The sequence below is a fragment of the Bombus terrestris genome, chromosome 8 (genome assembly GCF_910591885.1).
Source record: "Bombus terrestris chromosome 8, iyBomTerr1.2, whole genome shotgun sequence".
Taxonomy (NCBI): Eukaryota; Metazoa; Arthropoda; class Insecta; order Hymenoptera; family Apidae; genus Bombus; species Bombus terrestris.
In genome coordinates this window covers 930932-952554 of record NC_063276.1, presented here as the reverse complement: position 1 = coordinate 952554, position 21623 = coordinate 930932, and the positions used below count along the sequence as shown (strand labels likewise).

The 21623-nt window shown below is 37.3% G+C and overlaps 1 protein-coding gene across 1 annotated transcript; it reads right to left on the bottom strand.

Annotated features, from left to right (window-relative positions):
• Positions 1-2473: 2473 nt before the first annotated feature.
• LOC100648399 (serine protease nudel) lies at positions 2474-17533 on the bottom strand. Its single transcript, XM_003397117.4, has 26 exons — positions 17279-17533; positions 16598-16712; positions 16301-16450; positions 14806-15508; positions 14195-14466; positions 13211-13843; positions 12727-12933; positions 11766-11929; positions 11495-11622; positions 10405-10935; positions 9584-9882; positions 9188-9332; positions 8582-8712; positions 8167-8427; positions 7829-8015; positions 7557-7726; positions 7324-7437; positions 6958-7144; positions 6091-6420; positions 5353-5541; positions 5136-5283; positions 4828-4990; positions 4485-4661; positions 3908-4145; positions 3517-3633; positions 2474-3277 (listed from the first exon to the last, which is right to left on the bottom strand). Exons 2-26 carry the CDS (start codon positions 16689-16691, stop codon positions 2986-2988), a joined length of 6030 nt encoding a protein of 2009 aa, XP_003397165.2. The 5' UTR covers positions 16692-16712; positions 17279-17533; the 3' UTR covers positions 2474-2985.
• Between the last annotated feature and the right edge of the window lie 4090 nt (positions 17534-21623).

The following is a 21623-nucleotide window of genomic DNA, read 5'->3' as shown; positions in this document are numbered from 1 at the left end:
TATAATTTCTCTGGGATCCTTCGAAACTGCTCATCCTTCGTAGCTAGAATTTTTTTGCTAATTTTTTCATACGGCTATGCCATTTCCACCTCTTCGATACGTGTTTTACGAGTAAGTACATTAATCGTAGACAATTCCAGCGTTAGGAAAGAAATAGACAGAGGATGAAGAATAAGCAACGACTGTCGCGGCGATAAAACCAGACACGTTTCGATCGATCATCGATTATTTATCTTCGAGTTAATAGACTCCCTTAGAAACTCTTGGAAAAAAAGACATTGGAACGCGTTCCTGTTGCATCGTGGCTATCCAACGTTCTTTCTGTCAGATCTCGAAGCGAAGAGACGCGCGCCGGTTAAACACGGTTGCAGAAGGAAACGAAGCACCTTAGGCGGTGAAGCGAGCAGAGTCAACGGTACTTCTTGGAACTAAATTACACGTACTCATAGTACGCGCCGCGTTGATTACATAATCGGTATGAACGCCATCGGAAGAAAAGCTAAGCGGTGATCGTCGTTCCCTGACCACAAATATGGCTGACTCACAGTACGAACAATCGACGATCTACTTACTATTAATCGGCCAACAAAATCGTTCTGGCGACTGCATCAGAAAATCTTTTAATTTTTACTCGTTCGATATTCGTTGGTACACTGCGAATATTTATGCCTTTACGAACATTTTAAAGACACAGCAATGCAAAGAGATACATATGACACGTAAAGGTACAAAAAGTATTAAAAATATCGTATTTGTTATAATATTTAGCGAGTGGACGAGTTTGATGTTAAACGTAACCCACATTGGCTCGAGGAAATATGAAAAATTAATTTCCTCGTAAATAGAAAATAGCGGTGTTTCTAATAATATCTCGTACTTTATTATTGCGCCAGAATACTAATATAAGTCAACGTAAATCATCGATCATTTACGATCATAGACAAACATCAGGAGCACTTCGTAGCGGATTCAGAAACACGACCATAGACTTGGTATAGTTCGACCATTTTTCGTCTAGTTCTTCTCCTTTTTATTCTTCGTTCTCCTTTCGTTCGCGCTTCTATTTTCCCCCCTTCTTTTTACCTTTCTTGCGCGCAATCGACGCTCAGGAAGCATGTAATGCAATTCCGAGATCACTGTACTCTCTGTTATTCCTCGAGCTGCAAGCTCGAACGATGGCTGAAACGCATCGGTTGAAACGTACATACCTACGATTTTAAACGATGTCGAGGCGAACAGCTTCCTTTTAATATATTTCTACGTTTGTTTTCAAGCATGCGATGCCTGATGTTCATACGGGTATATGAGATACACGGTTAGGCGCGTGTACACGGATGGAGGGTGGTTTTTAAGCATCCAGCCGATTATTGTGGTTTTCTTCTACTTCCTTGTTCTCGTTGTTCCAGTTCCTTGTACTTTAAGACGTCTTTTCTCAGATCATTTTTCTGACCTTTTATACTCTTAATTTCTACTTTTCTCTCGCACTAGTATCTTCCAGTTTTCTCATCGTTGATATCATTTTTATTTATTTGACTATCGTTACGAGTTGCTATTATTTCTTAAACGTTGTAGTTCTCTTTCCAATTCGTGCAACTATGTTTAAAATCTACGGATACAATGAATCGAGTTTCAAGCTTTAATATACCGTCGTTCGATTTTTCAACAAAAAGTAAAAAGTCACTACTCGTAGATTCTATCAAAAGACGACAGGTATCGCTTTTAACCGTTACTTTCTTATTACTTCATACATCTTACTGACATCCGTATACCGTTGTTGTAAATCGACTAAAGCGTATTTGATACTCGTAACGTGATTCACGCGACACTTACATGTGGTAGTGCAATATGTGTATGTAATTATAGCAATATTCTAGGTCAATAACGTTGTGTATATATAGTTACAATTATATTTATCTACATCATCAAAGACAGTTAATCGTTACCCTCTTTATGTGCTCTGACTTCTTCACCTTTTACGTACATGGGTCAGTAGTTGTAAAAGAGTTAAACAACTATGGTTACGGTGTCATACTGACGATGTAACGTCAGATCGCGGCAATCACGGTATGGATCACGTTCCTGACAACCGTACGAATTAGTCAGCCGTAGAATGTGAATGGACAAGCGTTTTCCGTCGTCGAAGGCACTTCGCCAGGGCGCAGTCGTTTGCCTTCAACGGCTGCGACCCCATTTGTGGCATTCCATACTCCCCTTCGCACGTCCCATCCCCTCTTCGCTATAGCCAACCTTATTCAATACTTTTGTCTTCACGCAGCGCTGCCTTCTTTCTTTTTTTTAATTCTGCCTTTCTTCTTTCATCTCGACGGAAGACGCTTGCGTAATTGCGACTAGACTTCGAATTCTCTACGATCGTTGGATGAGCATCGCTGGATCATGGGACACATAGGATGCTGGTAAGAATATTTTTACGATAGAAAATTGGTTGGTGAATTTTCATAGTCAAAGAGATACGCTGTAGTAAAAAATTTTTATTTTAAAGTCGAACGATAAAAGATCGTGTGTTATTCATATTGAACGTTACTATAAATTGGACGATTGATGACTTAAAATCCAACAAATTAACATAAACTCAGAAACAGTGAAATCAAATCTAACAAATCTATCACAAACAGTGAAATCTTCAAGTATTATCCACGAATAAATTTTTTAATTCTCACAAATAAATGATACAGAGTTCTATCTTATCTACGCTATCCATTATTCAACGTCTTCGCTTTTATACACTTTAGTGCTCTAATTATAACGTAATATTTAAAAGACTCGTTTACATTTACTTTTATTTAAAATAGCAAAATTTTATAACATTATCTTTTCATTTCTATTTCACAATAAATACAATGACACTCTTAAATAAATTACGAAATAAATACGAAGTGTTACAACATTACCTAAATTATTTTGATATGTGAAAATAACGTTTGATTTATAAAAAGAATCAGGTAGTATGTTAAAGTTTGGCAAACTTTAGGAACAGGTGACAAACGTACGGTAACAGGTTTCATTGGATTTTTCCAAAGTTATCAGTGGCTTATCGTTCCTTAAAAACATCCACGACATCTCGTTCATCTTCACTGCGTAAAACTCGTCTCTTTTGGGAACCATAATCTCGTCTGTGAGCACGGTATCGTTGTTGACGATTCCTGAAGAATATCCCATGAATTTGCACAAACTTGTCAAGTCTTCTTCGTCCATGGTAGGACTTGTGAAACATTCCGTGTACCACACGCCGTAACTTCGGCGAATCACTTCTCCAGAGCTATCGTTAAAATTGAAAATTGAAAATTTACTATAAGTGTAGGATTTAATGTCGGATCCTTCATTTATGAAATAATCGTATAATTCGTAAATTGAATGCGAAGACGAATTGAATATACGAGAATTAAAGAGAAAGATATTTTTGAAGGAAAAATCAATCAGATTTAAAAATACATCTGTGAAATGGGTGAATTTTTAAAGACCAGACAATTAAAGATATTAAATAAGAATTGTAGATACCTGTCGTTTGAATATAGCTTCAACATTCTACACGTTGCTTCGTCTTCGCCATTAGGACAATCTTTCACCCCATCGCAAATAAAATCTTGTGCTATGCAGGTGTCGTTTCCGCTTGTTCTATCGACAGAGAAAACCATGATCAACTCTCTATAATTGCGTTTATTTGTAAGAAAAACAAATCGTAATATATCGACTACAGTGTTTATTGTAATCTCGCAACCGAGATTCAGGAAATCTAATAGCTTTCACGTGTGTTTCTTGATTATATTGTAGGGCTACGCTTATAAAATATGAACAATGATACCGACGTTATTATTACACTTTTGCTCCGTTAGTTGTCGCTTAATAATTAAAATTTTATAAAAATGTCGAGTTGCAAAGAAATTCTTACGTTTCGCATTTGAAGCTGAAATCTTTGCAAGAACACATTTCCGGTGATTCGTCAGTTTTATCCAGACAGTGTCGTACGCCGTCACACAATCGCTCTGGCCATGTTAATTTCAAATATTCTGCGCAGGTACATATCGTAGGTTCGTCGGATCCATCGTAGCAATCGATATTTCCATCGCAAAACGTACTTTTGTCGACGCATTTGCCATTTCTACAGCGAAGCTGTGTCTTCATGCAGTCTTAACATTTAAAATATATACGTCTTTTAATCATTCTTTATGTAATACGAAGAAATTATTGTTTCATACATTTTTTTTTGTTAATATTTGAATTTCAGTTCGATATTTTTCCTAGTTTTTGAAATCCAAGTGAAATTTCTAGTATAACAAATTTATTTGCGAGTCTTAATGCAAATTTAAAAGCAAACATATAGATTTAATAAATATAAATAAATCCAAGTATCGAACAATCGATGTATATAATAGTCTAATTATTGTACATTTAAGAGACTCAAAAATTTAAAATTCCTAGAAATATAAATTTAGATAAATACATATTCGAATTATCGTAGCACTTACTGCAGCTGTCCACGCTATTTTCACAATTTTCTTGAAATTCTTTGCAATATCTCGTGTCCTCGTCTTCTTCGCCGCGACAATCCGGAATACCATCACAAACCCGGTTTTGCGGAATACACTGTCCAATGTTGCATCGAAAACCCGTACAAATTGGTTCCATCGACTGTCTTGGATTATCTAATTAAATTTACATATAACTTAATATATTTAATATAAAATTTAGTACGATACAATGTAATTTTAATACGAATTTAGTATGGATAATTTGTATAATTTTACAGATTTATAGAGTAGAATTTTAGGTTGGTAGTGTTAATAGTATTAGAGTAGAATATACATTTACCGATTACTTCCATCAGATAGGGATTTACGTGTTCGATACTCGTCATATTTTCCGCATTTTTGAAATTACAAATTCCTCTGTTATCTTGGAAAACGGAGGCAGGATACCATCCTTTTCTGCCGCGACAGAATATTATGCCACTCCACCTCGATGTCTCGCTTTCCTGAAAAACGACGAATGATACTTATACAATCGTTTTTAATACTAATAAGAAATTATAAAATCAAGACGGATTTATTTAAAAAAATCGTTCATATTTTTTTGTTAGTGAATAAATTAATAAAATTTTTTAATAAAATAGGACTTACCGAACATTCGGAATTCGAAATATTCACGAAACATCGTTGACAACTCGAGCAATTCTCAAAAATAATTTTCAAGAAAATAGACTTTATCTCGTAGGCTTCGTTCGTTCCTACAGCCACGCAAGTGTCCGTCGCTCCTGGTAGATAAATCCTGTAGATATTCGATAAATGTTTATAAACGATTCGACAAATTTTGGCAAATTTAATTCGTTGTATTTACGTTTTGTTGACGAACAATGGTTGCACGTGTCGACTGAAGTGGGCTGGATTTTTCAAGTGCAATAAAGTCGACACCGAGTTATTCACATAATGCACCTCATCGATGGTCGATACCTGTTGATGAGGACCGTTTATCTGACGGAATAATCGACCATAACCGAGTACGGCTGTTACATAATTTATATTCAACCTGGAAATAATTTGCAAATGTCGTTTGTTAAAAACCAGTAAGTTAATGTTACGGTCACAAATTTAAAGCAATATCAAATAAATAAAGCATATTTTTTAATATCTCGGAGACAAACATTTTCACATCTGTCAAAAACCCTTGAAAAGACAAATTTCTGTGATTCTATATTATGGTTCAAACGTGAAAACTCAATGACTCGATTCAACCAGATAGATCCCACGTAAAGTACTTTCAGACTTCGAATTTTTCGAACTTTCCAAACCTTTCGTCGCGTGGCAAAGAGTTTATCGCTTTAACGAGCAAAATTTTGCGATGGAATTATGCAAACTTTACATGAAATTTCTTGATGCAAAAAGGACTAGACAATGAAATGTTTTTCAGCGAATACTGATCGATTCAAATCCATAAAATTCACAATTGTACGAAATTCACGTAAAATTTCTTAAAACCTTCGATTCTTCGAACCAAATAGGATTCGCTCGAAATTCTTTGAAATTTCAAATTTCTTGAGTTTTTAAACATTTGAATAGTCGAAGGAGCTTCGATTACCTGACGTTCTCGAGACATTTCGCGGCGGACAGTAACCAGTTCGAGTCCAAGAGCAGCGCCATGCAACGGTAGCGTCCGTCGACAAAGATGGCAACCAACCAGGGCCACAGGTAGTCGCGGTTTCCGGTTCTATCGTCGATCGCCAAGTGAGCGTACATACTGCCGCTTGGTATCGCTGCACAGTGAATGTAAAGTCCCAAACATGTTTCGTCCTCTTCGTTCAGAGAGGCCGCTGATGAGTTCTCTTGGTACGTAGAGTCCCCTTTGTGCCAGTCTATGCTTTCCAGTTCCGAATTTTTTACGACGATGGACTTCGACGACCGAACGTTTCTTTCAACGAAAAATAAATAACTAAATAAGTCTCGGAATCTTTACTCCTATTTCTTCTTCCTCTTTCTTCGTATCGGAGGAATTTTCATTGTTGAAGAAATATTATTGGTTGTATTATGGAATATTAAGCATCGAACTTTAGCTGTGCCTTTAAGGATGTCGAATCAGAGAACAGCGCAAGCGATGGAATTTGAAGTTGTATATTTGAAACCTTATGGCAACCGTTTGATTCATAGGAATCTTCGGGACCGTTTAGACGACCAATATTATTGTCGATATTACTGCCGATATCAAGGGTTCTCGACATTGTATTGGCGATATATATATTGTCAGTATATTGGTGAAGATCCTGGATATTGACAGTAATATTGACAATAGTACCGACGATAATATTGATTATCTAAACGCTCCTTTGCACGCTATTCTGGCACTACGTTACGCAGGTACCGTGTACAGTTTCCGAGGATAACCGAAAAATCAAATTCAAGCGTGGAATATAAAATGATTAAAAATTCATAGAGCTGAAAATATACTTACGCAAGACCAAAGTATTCGCACATATTTTGTCCAATGATCAAGGCAGTAGATTGGTTTTTGTGCATTCTGGGACGATGACAAGACGGTTGCCATTTTCCCTCGATGTATCTAGTCAGAATTCCTTGTACGTTTAAAAATGGTCTTCTATCACCATCGAGATATACACGCTGACCATCGGTCAACGTGACTGTAAGAAAAAAGATAAATAAAACTTTAAACCGTAGTGATACATCTTTGTATAAAAATATATAAAACGGTATATACGTATAAAATGTATATCGAATAAATATGTACGAAACGGTTCAAGATATCTCTTCTTTTAAAAGAGTTTTATCTTAAAAACTTGGTAAATTAAAAATGACTCACAGCAGTCGAGCTCATCCTCCTTAAAGATGCAATCGAAGTTTCCATCGCACCTTTTCGCCATCGAAACGCAGGTTTTACTCGTCTTGCACAAAAATTCATTCTCAGCACAAATTTCTATAAAATAAATAAAGCATTAGTTATACTTAATTGTACAATTATTCTATACTGTATAATTCTTTTCTATTTAACGGTATAATTAAAAAGGTATAATAATTAGTTGAATAATTAGTTACCGCAGTCCTGTTCGTCCGTTAAATCATCACAATCTACGTAACCGTCGCATATAGCACTTGGTTTTAGATTCTGCAAAAAGTTCTTACAAGTGCAATTCATTTCGTCGCTATTGTCTTCACAATCCACCACTCTGTCACATCTTTTCGCAATTGGGATACTTTGAAGCAATCTGTGAATTTTACAAATACGATAATATGTCGGAATTGCTGAAATAAATATATTTGTCGACCAACGTGTTTCGTGTTGAATATTTTAATTAAAACAAAAGTACCTTGTACAAGTGAATATCGTAGGAAAAGTGTTTTCCATCAATGGCGAAACAGTTTCTGTGTAAATAATAATAGAAGTTGTCGAAGTCGAGTTATCGTCATCCTCAGATTCCGAGTCATCATTTTCCTGCTGCGTAAACACAGATTCCTCAGTCGCATCGTCGATTGTACCGTAAGATATTGTGGACTCTAAAAATAATTTACATACGAACGTTGTTAGAGCTAAAAGTTTGTTATTACAATTTTAATAGAAGTAGAAAAGCGTTATTAAAATTAATCCTTGAATATAATCCTGATTTATTAGAGCTACAATTACTACAACAAATTGTGGAAAACCCACCAGTGGTGACAATTTCGCTAGACATCATAGAATTATCCGTACTTGGCGTTGATGGTATAGGCTCGAAATCGTAAGTGGCGTTCTCCATCCGTTTGTAAAGAGGAGAATGGCTACAATCGACTTCGTCTTCGCCGTTCAAACAATCGACTATTCGATTGCAACGCGCCTCGATTGGTAAACATTTGCCTAGGCCTCCCTCGCAACTGAATCCTGGACATTTTTCCAAAGGAGTGCGCCTTAGAAAAGGCACACCTCGACCATCTAAATATTAAGCATACATATAGCAGCACACCATAATGTAACATTTCTTAATTTTCTATTTGTTCTACTTGTACTACTTGGTTTTATTCGTTCTTTTCTACTCGTTTTGCGTGAATTCGAACAAGAAAATAAAAATGCCAGAGATATGACTCACTGGAAATTTCTTGAATCCAACTTAAGAAATAGCTGACTCTCGCATAGGTTCCCGGTTCATCCGGTTGAGCGCAGCCTTGTCCGTGACTAACTACGCCTGCCACGTACCACTGCGATGTCGAGTACGGATTTCTACGAACGAATGACACGAATTAACCAAATTATAGACTAAACTCTGAATTACACTAGCTAGACTCTCGAATAATAATTTCCTGACGTTATATGGTCGAATACTTCAACGATGGAGCGCAGCAGTCGACACCGTGAATTCCAAAACAATTTTAGGAACCTTTTTACGAGAAAAATGGTAATTTAACAACGCTAGAAATGTATACATAGCTAAGGTGTATGCATAAGCAATCCACAGAGGAAGAATCAGTAGGACGAATAAATAAAAGAAAGATTGTATTTTTGGAAACATTGATCGATGGACCTGGAATTCACGGTCTCGATTATCACGCCAATTAAAAGCTACATTATCTTTAGAGAACGCCAATTATCGATTTATGTGAAATAATCATTTTGTTCGTCGTTGGTCTCTTAATATCTTGGTTATCCTTGCCAATAGAAAAAAATGATTTTTTCCATTAGTTGGATAATCATATACCTGCATAATAAAGGACCACCACTGTCTCCTTGACAAGCATCACGACCTCCGTGAGGATATCCAGCACAAATGGAGGCGTCGTTCCGATCTTCTTCGTACTTACAATCTGCTAATATCGGAACTTCTACTTCCCTCAGATGATCGGCTGAAAAATCCAAGAATTATATCAACTTAATTAGATTTGTCTTATTACCAAACCAAATTTATTAAAATTGGTATAGTCGCTAAATCAAATTTATCACATTTTTTTTTTAAAAAGCTTGTCATTAACTTTGGTACAGCTTATCATTGAACCAAGTTCGTTAAATTTAGTATAGTTTATTCGTCAGTGAATCGTACACGTTTGTGCAATTTAAAGGAAATTTATGAAATTTAGACCGAAAGGAAATGTCTTACGATTTAATCCATATTCTGTAGTAGTACCCCAACCAATCGCTATACAAGTCGTATTAGGTTCTGGTTTGTTTCTCCACATGGGTCCTAGGAGATTCGGGCCAGGAAGACAAACCGGTCGCACCCATCGATTGAAACGCAGAGGATCGTCCAACATAATCATACCAATGTCGTTCTGCAGATGTCTAGCGTTATATTGCGAATACATCACCGTGTACCGTGCTTTTCTGGATTGTGACATCGGCGAGAAAGAATTTTGACGAAGTATTCCCGCCTGGACCTCGAAATATCGGCCTACATAGCTGTTTACAAATTTAATAGTCACATCGTGAATGAATAACTTTTTCAACGTTTTTCGAAATATTTATATCGTTTGATCGTACGCCGCATCAATTTTTGGAATGATTCACAAATGGAAGGTACCAAATTTACGAATGAAATGATACATCGATATGACAAACGACGCTGCTAGAGAATGCAATACGTTTTGATATAATTTAATCTTAAGTAGGCGAAAATAAAAACAAATTCATCGAGAAAGTCAAATATCGTGAGAAAAAGCTATTTCTCGCAGACATATTCCAGATGACTATGAATTTATTCTTATAAAATGACATGTTTCCGCATCTCTACATTAAAATATATAGAAACAATATGCAGATACATGTACACAAATTACGATTGCTACTTGAATTATGTGAATTTATTATTATATGCTACGCCATACTTTTAATTATTTTGTTCGTCTACTATCAATGATGATCGTCCAAAAATTTTCAAGCATTCGTGGAAAATCTATTTTTAAACCGTATAAATGTCTGTACCCTTCGAGACAGTGAGCAGCTGTAAGCACCCAAAGTTCGTTCAGAATGGTACCGCCACAATAGAAAACGCCATCCTTGTAAATGGCCACCAGAAACGGCCAGGCTTTCGGGTGACTCGCACGACCACCTACGACGCGCAATTGCGAACCAACTATATCGTCCTGCTTCTTGTCCATCTTCTTGCTTTTATTATCTCCTGGATCTATATTGTCATCGTCCGATGGTAACACGATTTTCTTATTTTCATTATGTCTTAAATCCTTGTATTCGATATAAGCATCATCGTCAGGTGGAAATATAATTGCATCGTACATCTGTAAAGGAGCTCGGTCCTCTTTTTCCAGTATGTGCGGTCGTAGAAAATCCTCGTGAGAAAACACGGTAGTTCCGCACGAGAATCGTGGACAACGTACGAAAATCGCAGTGTTCATGCACGAGGGAATTAATTTCGTTTGGTTGTTTACTCGTGTTAGATAGGGGCCCTGGTACGCGTTACCTGGCACGGAATGTACTTTTATTTCGGGAGCTTTGCTGTAATAAAATTTGAAAAAAGAGTCAAGATTATTAGTAACGCAATATGTCTTAAGACGAGTAACCATCTACCCAGTAAAAATATCGTTTGAAAATTAAAACGAATCGCAGTTAAGCTCAGATTCCTTCAGCAATGAATAGCTCAAATGGCTGGTGTTCGTACTAATTAAAACGTCCAGATAAATGGAATTCTACTCCACTCCAGAGCCCTACGAGTTCCAGAGTTCCAGAGTTCTACGAAGTTCTGACGTTCTAAAGTTTTACAGTTCTACGATCAGATTTCTGGAGTTTTGGAATTTCAAAGTTTTAAACTTCTCCAAGCTGGGTTTCTAGTTTTACAGCTCTAGAATATTTACTTTTAGATCTTTAGAGTTCTAAAGTTTCTGAATCGTTTAGTTTTGGATTTCTAAAGTTCTAGAGATCCGAAGGCCCAGAGTTTTCGAGTTTCACAGTTCTAGAGTACTGTGGTTCTAGAATTTTACTGTTTCAAAATGTTAGACCTCTAGAATATTATAAATCCAGAATCTCCAAATTTTCGAGTTCTTAAGTTTTATCCTACTTGATTTGCAAGCCAATTTCAGAGATGCAGGCATCCTTGGCCCATCCGTCGATCGGTGGGCACACGGGGTACCATTGGCCCTTGTAGTTCTTGTGGAGATATCCTTCGGTGTAGCCGATCGTGAATAACTAAAGAATATGCGTGTATGTTTAACAACGTATTATGAAGCGTACCTAGTGTATGTACGAACAAAACACGATATCTAATGCATAAGATAACGCGTGATTGATAATGTTTGTGAATGATAGGGGATATTGCGTTCGTGATTTACATTTTTTCCTTCGATGTACGAGGGAGTGAGAATATTGCAGTCCACTTCGTCTTTCCCGTTAGCACATTGCTGTCTTCCGTCGCATCGTTGGAAAAGCGGTACACAAGTATCGGTAGTATATGGTCTTTGCCAATCGTTGCAGCTAAATGAAGTTTTTGGACAACCTGAAAAGCGTAACATGTACATGTGCTTGAGATAGCAGAACATAAGAATTTTACGTTACGAGTTAATAAAACAGGATCTTCCTTCCACGGATAAAATAGTTCCAATCGGAAAATAAAATCGTAGTAGCTGGTGCCATCTCGTGCAAAATATTCACGTTCCTATCGAGACTAAGATGTAAACTGATTTTATGTGAAATTTCAATATCTCGCGTTTGATATTTACATATTGACACCTCTCGTCAGTGCTTATATCGATCACGCGCTATAAGAGATATTTTATATTTTATATCGAATAATTGAGAAGAACTTAGATGTATATGTTACTCCATCGATGAAACAGAGTTCTGCTGTACACGCATAAGAGGTATAGCATATCGAAATTAGCGTCGAATTAATATGAGGATTTTCAAATTGTGGAATGGTGAGAAAATGATAAATAGTCTTGAAATTCTGGAACCCTAAGATTCTAGAGCACCGAAATAGAAGTAGAACTAGAGTAATAAAATTCCAGAGCACCAGAGCATCAGAGCACTCGAGTTTCGGGAGTTTTAAAGTTAAAACTCTGAATTTTAGAGCTCTCAAATTCTAAAGATCCGCATTCTTAAGTTCTAAAGTTTCAAATAAAAAATCTAGAGTACTAGATTCTTGACCTTCAAAGTTCCAAAATTCTAAAGTACCTAAGTTCTACGGTTCTAGACAGCGAAAAGTTTTCAGTTTTATGCTTACAGAGTTTCCAGAATCTCAGAATTTTCAGGCTGGCAAATTTTCAACTTTTCGTATTAAAAATTTATTCTCACCGAAACATCCCAACTCGTCTTCCCCGTGCGGACAATCGAAATACCCATCGCAAAGTCGCTCGAGCGATATTCGATCTCTGCAAGAACACATCCTCTCGTCGCTAGCATCGTAACAATCCACCACACTGTCGCACCACTGCACTCTCAATATACATCGCCTGCCATCACTGCATCGAATCGTATTGAGAGGACACTCGTCGGGATAACCTACCACATAAAATATCGAAAACAATAGTCAAACAAGAAATCATTAAAGCCACGCGGTAGAACTCTATTTATTGGAAATTCGTTATTTACCGCCTTCATTTATCAATTGTATCATATTCAAGAATTGTATTTATCGTATTTAACCTTATTTGTCCATCGTTCCATCTTTCCAATCCATCTCATAGCAAACGCATAACCCTTTCATTCTCAAATTACTCGAATTGAACTCTGGTTCTAACAAATAGAGTTCTGCTACATCTTCGAAACACGCACTTACTATGTAGAAATTCCTCATCGTCCCTCTTCTCGTTAGCAAAAGCGTCCTCCGCCTCTTCCTTGTCATACGCGACGGAAGATCTCTGATACTCGGAGACTCCGGGAATAGCCGGAAACTGGAACGTTGGTGCAGGAATATACGTGCAATAATAAGGTGTTTTGCTATTAGAATTGGCGGGGGCGCTTTGATGTCCAGGGATAGGTGGAAAATGCAGAACCGCAGGGCCCGATGGACCGACTCTTTGGCCGCTGAATGACTCAAAATTACTAGGGCCAGATTGCAATGGTGATATTTGTGCAGAAGTTTGCACTTGCACGTAACCTTGCGTTTGATCGAGATTCTGGAAACCTTGTCGTTCGGGTTGCATCGAATACGCGTACGAAACTCCTGGAGAGGATGCTGGATACATGGTTTGACCTGGACCCGATTGTTTCGTTGGATTATTATTCGCGCTTGGACTGTAGAAACAGACTCGATGAGGCACCCAGGAGATCGTTGGTGTCAGTACTAGCTGTTGACTCGATTTTATCGTTTCTGCCGTGGGAATCATTCCCGAAGGTATTTCTTTGGTTCCTTTGGTGACGATTCTTCCATACTTATCGCGGAAGATCGGTTTGCTGGAATTTTTGGCTGCTGAAATTGAAAACTTTCATCAGACACTTCTAATTCGAAGATTCTTACGTTATCGTTAGGTTTTCTAATAAATTCGTTCGTCGTTAGCGTTATATTTTCAAGAATATCGTTTCGTTATTTGTATCATCTGTCGTGAATAAACATACGATAAATAAATCGTATTATCGTATCGAAATAATAAACTTGAAAGCCTGAAAATAATAAACTTCTATCGAACGAGTATTTGGATCGGTAAAAGAAATAGAAAGAAAAGAGATAAAGCTATTCATACGCATCAATTTGGTACAACCAAATTTGACGGGACATTTTCGTCATTCGAACATAGAATGAAGCGATAAATTATACATTTACCGTTTTCACCTTCCCTTTCCGCTACCTTCTGTTCGTGACCTTGGTTCGGAGGATGCACCGAAGGATGCAGCGGGCTGATCGTAATTTTCGTCACGTCGCCATCGTCTAGTTTGGGTGTCACGTCCGTGGTCCGCTTAGTATCATCGTTTCCGATCATTTGATCCTTGATTCTGACCGTTGTTTCTTCCGCCTTCGATGTAGTCGACATATTGATCGTTGCATTAATCGTATCCACTTCCGTGAACGCGTTCGTCGCTTTATATTCCATCGTTCTAGTCGTGGACGAGTTAATGTTAAAATTACCATTTACTAAGAAATATCAGCGAAATTATCAACATTTGAAAAGAAATATTTTTACGAATATATGGAAAGATAAATTTATTCGTTTATTATGGAAATAGAGATTTATTCGTTTATAGAAACTTTAATTAATACGTAAAATATTCAAGGTACAACTCTCTGTATAACATACAATAGGTAAAACAATTTTCAACCTAAATTTCATCTGCTTAAGCGTAAAATTCGTAAAAATATTTGCATCGATATTCGTAAAAACATGAATTTGCATAAATATCCGCAGTCCAGTAACTACACGGTCGAACGATACTCACATTCTTTCAGTCGTTTCCAATTCTTTCGTCGTTCGATTCGAATCCCCTTTCCCATTACCTCCGAAACTATCCTTAAAACTTGCCGTAGTCGATTTCCGTACGTTCCCTTCGACCTCGGTCGTTTTCAATGTATCCGCATCCACGAAATCGGTATTCAAATTCTGCCTGCTGTCGTCGTATTTCTCGTCGTTTAACAAATTAGTTACGATATCAACGTTGTTCTTAATCTGATTATGATCAGAGTATTTTTGCATCGTTCCTGCGTTACTTATACGAGTATTCGGATCAGAATCTTCGATAAACGTAGTCGCGTCGTTCTTGCACTGCAGACACTCGACCAGCTCGACGAATTTCGATTTGATAGGATTCGTCTCCGTAGAAAAGTTCTTGAAGAATGCCTGCAAATGTGGCACGCTGCTGTTCACGATGCTCACGATGCTCCACATCGAATCGATCACTTCCTTGCAGTGTTCCATGTTCTGTTTACAGGCACTCGCATCGGGATCTTCGCGTTTCCGACGAGATTCACGCATCGGTGCTATCGAGTGCAACTGATTTTGTGGATCGAACCGATCCTCGTACAAGTATCGATACAGACTTTTTAGAGCTGGATTCGTCGTTTCCTGTTGTGCAGGGTAGTCGTTTCTTATGAGATCTACTTGTTCGTTAGTTTTTTGTATTTTGTGCGCTGTGTAGATGTAGCCTGTTGCGAATTAAAATATCGTCGTATTTATTTATTTATCGTAGATATAATACAGAAAATTTGTTTCTTCGAATTTTATAATTGGCTTGTAATTGACAATTTCGATTTTTCACTGGTCCTGCATCGAATTTTGATTTAAGCGAATACTTTTTTAGGTTCTCGAATGGTAGAATATTAGAAAGCTAACCAGAATGAAAGTGCGAACGCGCGAAGTTATTACCGACGCAAGGATTTCTCTTTCGCAAAATCGATATTCACGTTTCTAAATATGAAACCTCATAATACGTTCGATTGCTATAAGTTATCGATAACCCAGGATTTTCTTCTGAAAAATCGATACTGACGTTTCTCAACAGTTTATTATTCGAGAATGATTTTTAATATCGTTAATCAGACAGATGGGAACGATTTCGAGAGTTTTAATCAAGTCAAACAAACACTTTGACTTTTTGAAAAGTCACAGCATCGCGAAGCTATTCGTAATAAAAATGCATAGTGCTCTCGACTAGTAGTTCATTGTAAATGACGAATCGTGCGCTTCGTAACAAATTAATAACGCGATAAATGATTCAATCTGATATCGAAGTTTTTCTTTAAATCGCATTCCTTACTCCATACTCTTACACGAACCAGATCGTTAAAAAGAATTCCTAAAAACGTGTAGTAAGTCTATAAACTATCAACGAAAAATTTATTATGTTCTGATATTAGTTAGTTCTGATATTAAAAGCGTCCCCAATTCCTGTTACGTAGAATTCCAGCCGTGAATGAATAGAACAAAGATTTACACACCTGAAACAACAGCCAAATATATCAGGAATCCAGCAAAAGACAGGATCGATACGAGGATTAGACTTTGCACCAGATACACTAGTCTATGTCGTCTCATAAATTTCAAATGCGTATATTTGCTCGAGCTTCCACTATGTTCCGTCGCACTTGCTGAAATTGAAACGTAACATACGTGATGTAGCGATGTGACGATCGAGATCTATATCGGATAAGCGTCTCATATACGCGTGTGTATGTATCGGATTGAAAATAAATAGACAAACAAGACAGTTGGAAAATATCAAGGTATCAGCGTACCGCTTTTTGAAGTTGTTAAGTTAATGCAACACTGGTTGTTCGTTATTGGTACATTTTCCAGCTTCGTAAGAGAGATCTTGTACTCTGTATTCATGGCGAAGAGACTCGTACAAACCTAAGTGAGAAGAGAGCAAAAGGTCACGTCGAAGAATTTCCTATGCAACTATGTTATATAATTTTGGTAATTTTCTTATTTACAAATCGGCGATTCCGTACCAGGTTTATTAAATAGTAGCTTTTTAGTAGGAAAGTAGCTTTAAAATGTTAATATCGTAAGATATATAGTTGATTTAATACCTCGTCGATCTAGATCTAACAATTGGAAATATTCAATTAAAAATATTTCAACATTTTTCATTATTCGGAGCAATTATTTATTGTAGAGTGCGTATTACGTTTATCCATAGCGATATCTTCGATGCGAATGATTATCGCGTTAAAAAAAAAAGATACAAATTCTTTCATAAAATTATAGAAACGTTTTATACCGACAGAATCGTATCTCTCGATGATATTTCATAATTCAACGTTCGCGTTACGAAGTACTACCGATCTTTTCCATCGATCTGAAATATCGAGTATCAAGTTTCCATCGCGAAACGCTCGATGTTTTGCATCGTTCGCGATTCCGGTTTCCGGTACGGTGGTTTTTTGAAAGTATACGAAATAGACGATACTCACATTCGCAAGGTCTTAGAGCGGTTCTCTTCGCCGTTTCTATTCGACGGGTCGCCGTAGGTATTCTTGTTGAAACAACCTCGAAAACTTTTCCGGAAAACTTGCTTCTTGTCAATGATCCGTGCACTCGATGCAACCGACGCACGTGAAATAACACGATGCTCGATCCGACGAACCAACGATGGTTTGAATCGAACGTGTCAGCAATACGGCTTGGCTAAAAATCGGACTAACGAGATTTCATCATCGTGATAAAGTGAATGACCCTTTAAGTGGGAGTATAAGCATCGAACGCTAAATTAACAATACGATCGTTTTGCGTTCGAATCGATCTTTTACGTTTATCCCCTTCTATTCTCTTTTCGACGATGGGATCGATGGACGGATAGAAAAACGAACGGATGCGTTGGTGAACGAATGAAAGAATAGACGCAAAAAATTGTAAATTGTAATTGAACGGAATATCGTAATTTACAATCAGATACAAATTGTTCCGACGCAATGCCCTGTATCGATAAAGTTACGCAAATCGGTGGCGTTGTTTGGTTAGTGGTATGAGAAAGGATAAACACGAATTGGGGGTGAATTTTTTGGTAGACGAAAAAGTAAATGGATGTATGAGTTGATACGAAAATCAATGGATTTATGTGTAAACAGGGAAAGAAGGGATGTACGAATAAATGAACGAAGAAAGAGAATTTAGTATAGATACTACCGTTTTGTTCCTTGTTTATTGTGAAATCTCTAGTTTCACAAATTGAAATAAATGCTTATTAAATGATAATCCTACTTCTGTTCATTATTTTCGCCCTGTCTCGAGCGTAATAAGATCCCAGCTGTCATCAATTTCCATTAATTACCGTGTATAGGTAGGCCGCTGGAATGCACGAGACTTGCAATTTTACGACGGAGAATGTTTCAAATTGTCGTTTGTTATGTCTATATATGATTGTTGCGCGGAAATAGATTTTTCAAACTACTATTAATATTCCACGAATTTTACGAACGAACAAACGCACCAAACGTTCTCACGAGAAATTGTTAACGTATTCGAATGTTTATGATATTTCTATCCTTTCTCGTGTTACAGGTTTTGCAAGATGAAATATCTTTTTGGTAGATCGTTCTCAGACCCAAGTCTTTAATAAGGTAACTTCTTATGGAAACTAAACAAACGCATGGATCGGTGTAGAAAAATTTACCTTGGGCATCTTTCTTCTCGAAATATAACTCTCATTTAGAGATTTATTTCACTCTTTAAATATTACAACTAGGAGGTTATTTCGGGAATTTTATATCTTCAATAATTCAGTCAGTCTAGCCATTTTTTAACTTGTTTCAAACTTTGTTAATACAATTACAAAAGTGTTAATGAAATTTCACAATGTTTCGCATAACGCGCATAATTTACTCATATAGGAGCCTTGTGTGTATGTACAGAGTAAATGTGCGAACGGTTTTATACATTTAGCGTATCCCTCTTTATCGTAATACAGTTCAATACTTCCCATCATGGAAAGTGCCACAAACATCGTCAAGCTGATTCCATTTGGCTAAATCAAAATCATCCAAATTTCATTCGAACAAATCTCCTCCAGCGTCGATTTATCCGCGCTACCAGCGACTCTATCAATGCCAACAATTCCAAGGTTACCAGCGAATAACTCGCATAGTAGCTGGAGCCAGTCCGATTACGTTGGAATTATTTCAGCCAATGTAATACGAATCATTGCGCAACACGCGATGCTATTCCGTTACTTTCTCCAAGCCAGCACTCAACTAGCTGTACTGTCGATCGATGAAAGTAACAGTCTGTCCTAACACACCAACTATACACGTTTCAATCACTCGTCGAAATCAGTAAAACAAAAGTAGTATACTAAAAAGCAGTGAAAAGTTATGAGAAATTTCTTACGTTTCGTGCTTATGATAGATTCGAGATAAAATGGCGTACGGTAATCGAGTTGTTCAGATGTAATCGTGTTATGTTAATGACAGGTGACCTAGAAACTGGACAATTTCAAGGTTATCGAACTAATAACGCGTTTCTTCGAAATTGCCTGAGAATTTTTGTCAAATGACTCGAAATGAATATCGTTGAAAAAATCAAAATTTTTTGTCGGAGTGAAAGACAGAATGACACGACGATAATACGAATTCTGAGAACTGACATCGTTGAGAGATGATAAAAATTTGTACCGATCGGTGAAGGAAGTGACCGAGTTATGAGAACCGGTCTTTTTAATCCAAACTCGAGAGGATGAAGGAAAATAATTGAATCGTATATGCTTCTGTAGCGAAAGTGCTGATGATCTCGGTAAGCTTCCAATATGTATATTTAAAAATGTTTTAGAACTTTTAGTTAGAGAAGATGGAAGAAAGCATACGAATTTTCGGTGTTTTAATAATTTTTTTCAGGGAACTATCAATCCAAGCTTCCAAGAGTTCTGAAACTCTAAATTTATAAGTTTTGCTTTACTGCTGAAACTAGTTTTCTCGGTCGATCCTTTTTCGATCGAAGAATGCAAAAGCAAATAATCGATTCTTAGACTGTAGTAGAAGTGTTAGTGACCTCGGTAAACTTCCTGTTTGGGAACTGTTTAGAATTCTTAAGTAGCGTTTTACTATCGGGCTTGGTAATCTACGGTCGATCTTGCTGATTTAAAATCAGCAGAAGACAGAAAATCAGTAAATTTTGGTTGTTTTTGTAACAAAAATGCTAGCGATCCCGATTAACTTCCACTCTACGAAGATTAACAAAATTTTTAAACAGACTTCTATTATTGGATTTGATTACTTTTACTCGATCTCTTCGACTCAAACGTAGGAAACACGACAGAAGAAGATGAAAGACACGAATAATTTCTGAATACTTTCGTGACAGAATTGCCTTGACAGATATTTCTCTATGGATGCTGATTATTTTCAATAGATCTTTCTTCGAGCGTCAGAAAGACGAAGAAACTGATTCGATCTAATTGTTAGAACCTCGTATTCGTTTGAAAATAATCTTGGAATAATAAAACTATATTTTACGATCTTACTTCAAGAACTTCAAGTTTTTATCACGTTCCTTTAGAAAAATTAAACGTTGAATAGTCGCGTAGGGTCCATAGTGCGGTTTATCCTCTTCGAGCTAGCAAAGTATACGCAAGAATAAAAATGATAGTTAAACAAGGTAGCACATAGCGATATATCGAAGTCAAGGAGAACCAGAAACAGCTGAGCAGGTCATTTTAGATTTTGATTCACCTCGTTTCGTCGGTTGAACGACGTTCTACTGACTTTTGACATTAAAACTTCGCATAATTTCTTCATCGTTCTATTAAAAACAAAGTACTAGGAATTTTTGGCGCAAACGAAAATGAACAATTGTTACAAAACCTTTCGTTTCCAACTGTTCGATTCTTGACATGTTAATCTCAAACACCGCGCTTCGAGATCGTATTAAAGAATGATGAATGTATTAGAAAATAACGTTAAAAAGAGACGTAGGTATTACGAACAGAAAGAAACAAATCCTTCGTCTTACTGCCACCTTCGGTGTAATCTCCATAAATCTCTCTTTTTCCGACGACACGTGTTAAAACACGATTGTCAGTATTTTTTATATCAAAGCTTTTCTCGATCTTTTCTCTTTTCTGGAAGTTTCTTATTTTTTTAAAAGTTGCGCGCATCCGGTCATTCGTTTTTCCTCATTATTCATAAATATAAACGAAGCAATTACAGTAGGATTCCATTTATTCGAACTTGTAGGGGGCAAACAATCTATGCAACTGCAATTCGTATAACAGCAGCTTACCAATATTTCATTGGGATAAACGAACTTGCGTAAAATCAAGTTGCATCGAAATCAGCGAAAGACGCCGGTTACCCAATCTTTCATCTCGCACAATTTGGCACATCTCAATTCGCTCTTAGCTTGCTTTCACGCTTCATCAAATCCATCCAACGGCCCAACATTTCCATCAGCCTCTCTAACACGTTTCTATATACCTCCACCTAAAACCATACCCACCCCTGCGTCGCACGACGTCTCCCCTCGAAAGCTCAAGACACGGTCGCATAGCCAAGCAGCCTCGAAACGACCCTCGAAACCCCTGGAAACGTTCGCCACGCGCTTTTACGCCGGCCAGATAAGCAGAACACTGTAAAACGAGTGCATGAATTCCCCAACACGGTCGAAATACACGAAAGAAAGAAAGAAACGGAGCGCGAAACGCCGTGCCGGCCGTGACGACAGGAGCGAGACGGTGAGCCATGAGAATAGCCGTGGAGGATCGTTTCCGTTTCCCCTCCTCGAACAACGTCGACCACGCTGCCTCTCAGAGTATATTTCAGAGAGAGC

What these genes read in the sequence shown, in the direction of transcription:
- LOC100648399 (XM_003397117.4), bottom strand. Translation starts at nt 16,691, where the DNA reads ATGAATACAGAGTACAAGATCTCTCTTACGAAGCTGGAAAATGTACCA. An exon ending in CTTAACAACTTCAAAAAGCG is followed by an intron (nt 16,451 to 16,597) that starts GTACGCTGATAC and finishes TTTCAATTTCAG; the next exon opens with CAAGTGCGACGGAACATAGT. An exon ending in CTATCTGATGGAAGTAATCG is followed by an intron (nt 4,662 to 4,827) that starts GTAAATGTATAT and finishes AAATTTAATTAG; the next exon opens with ATAATCCAAGACAGTCGATG.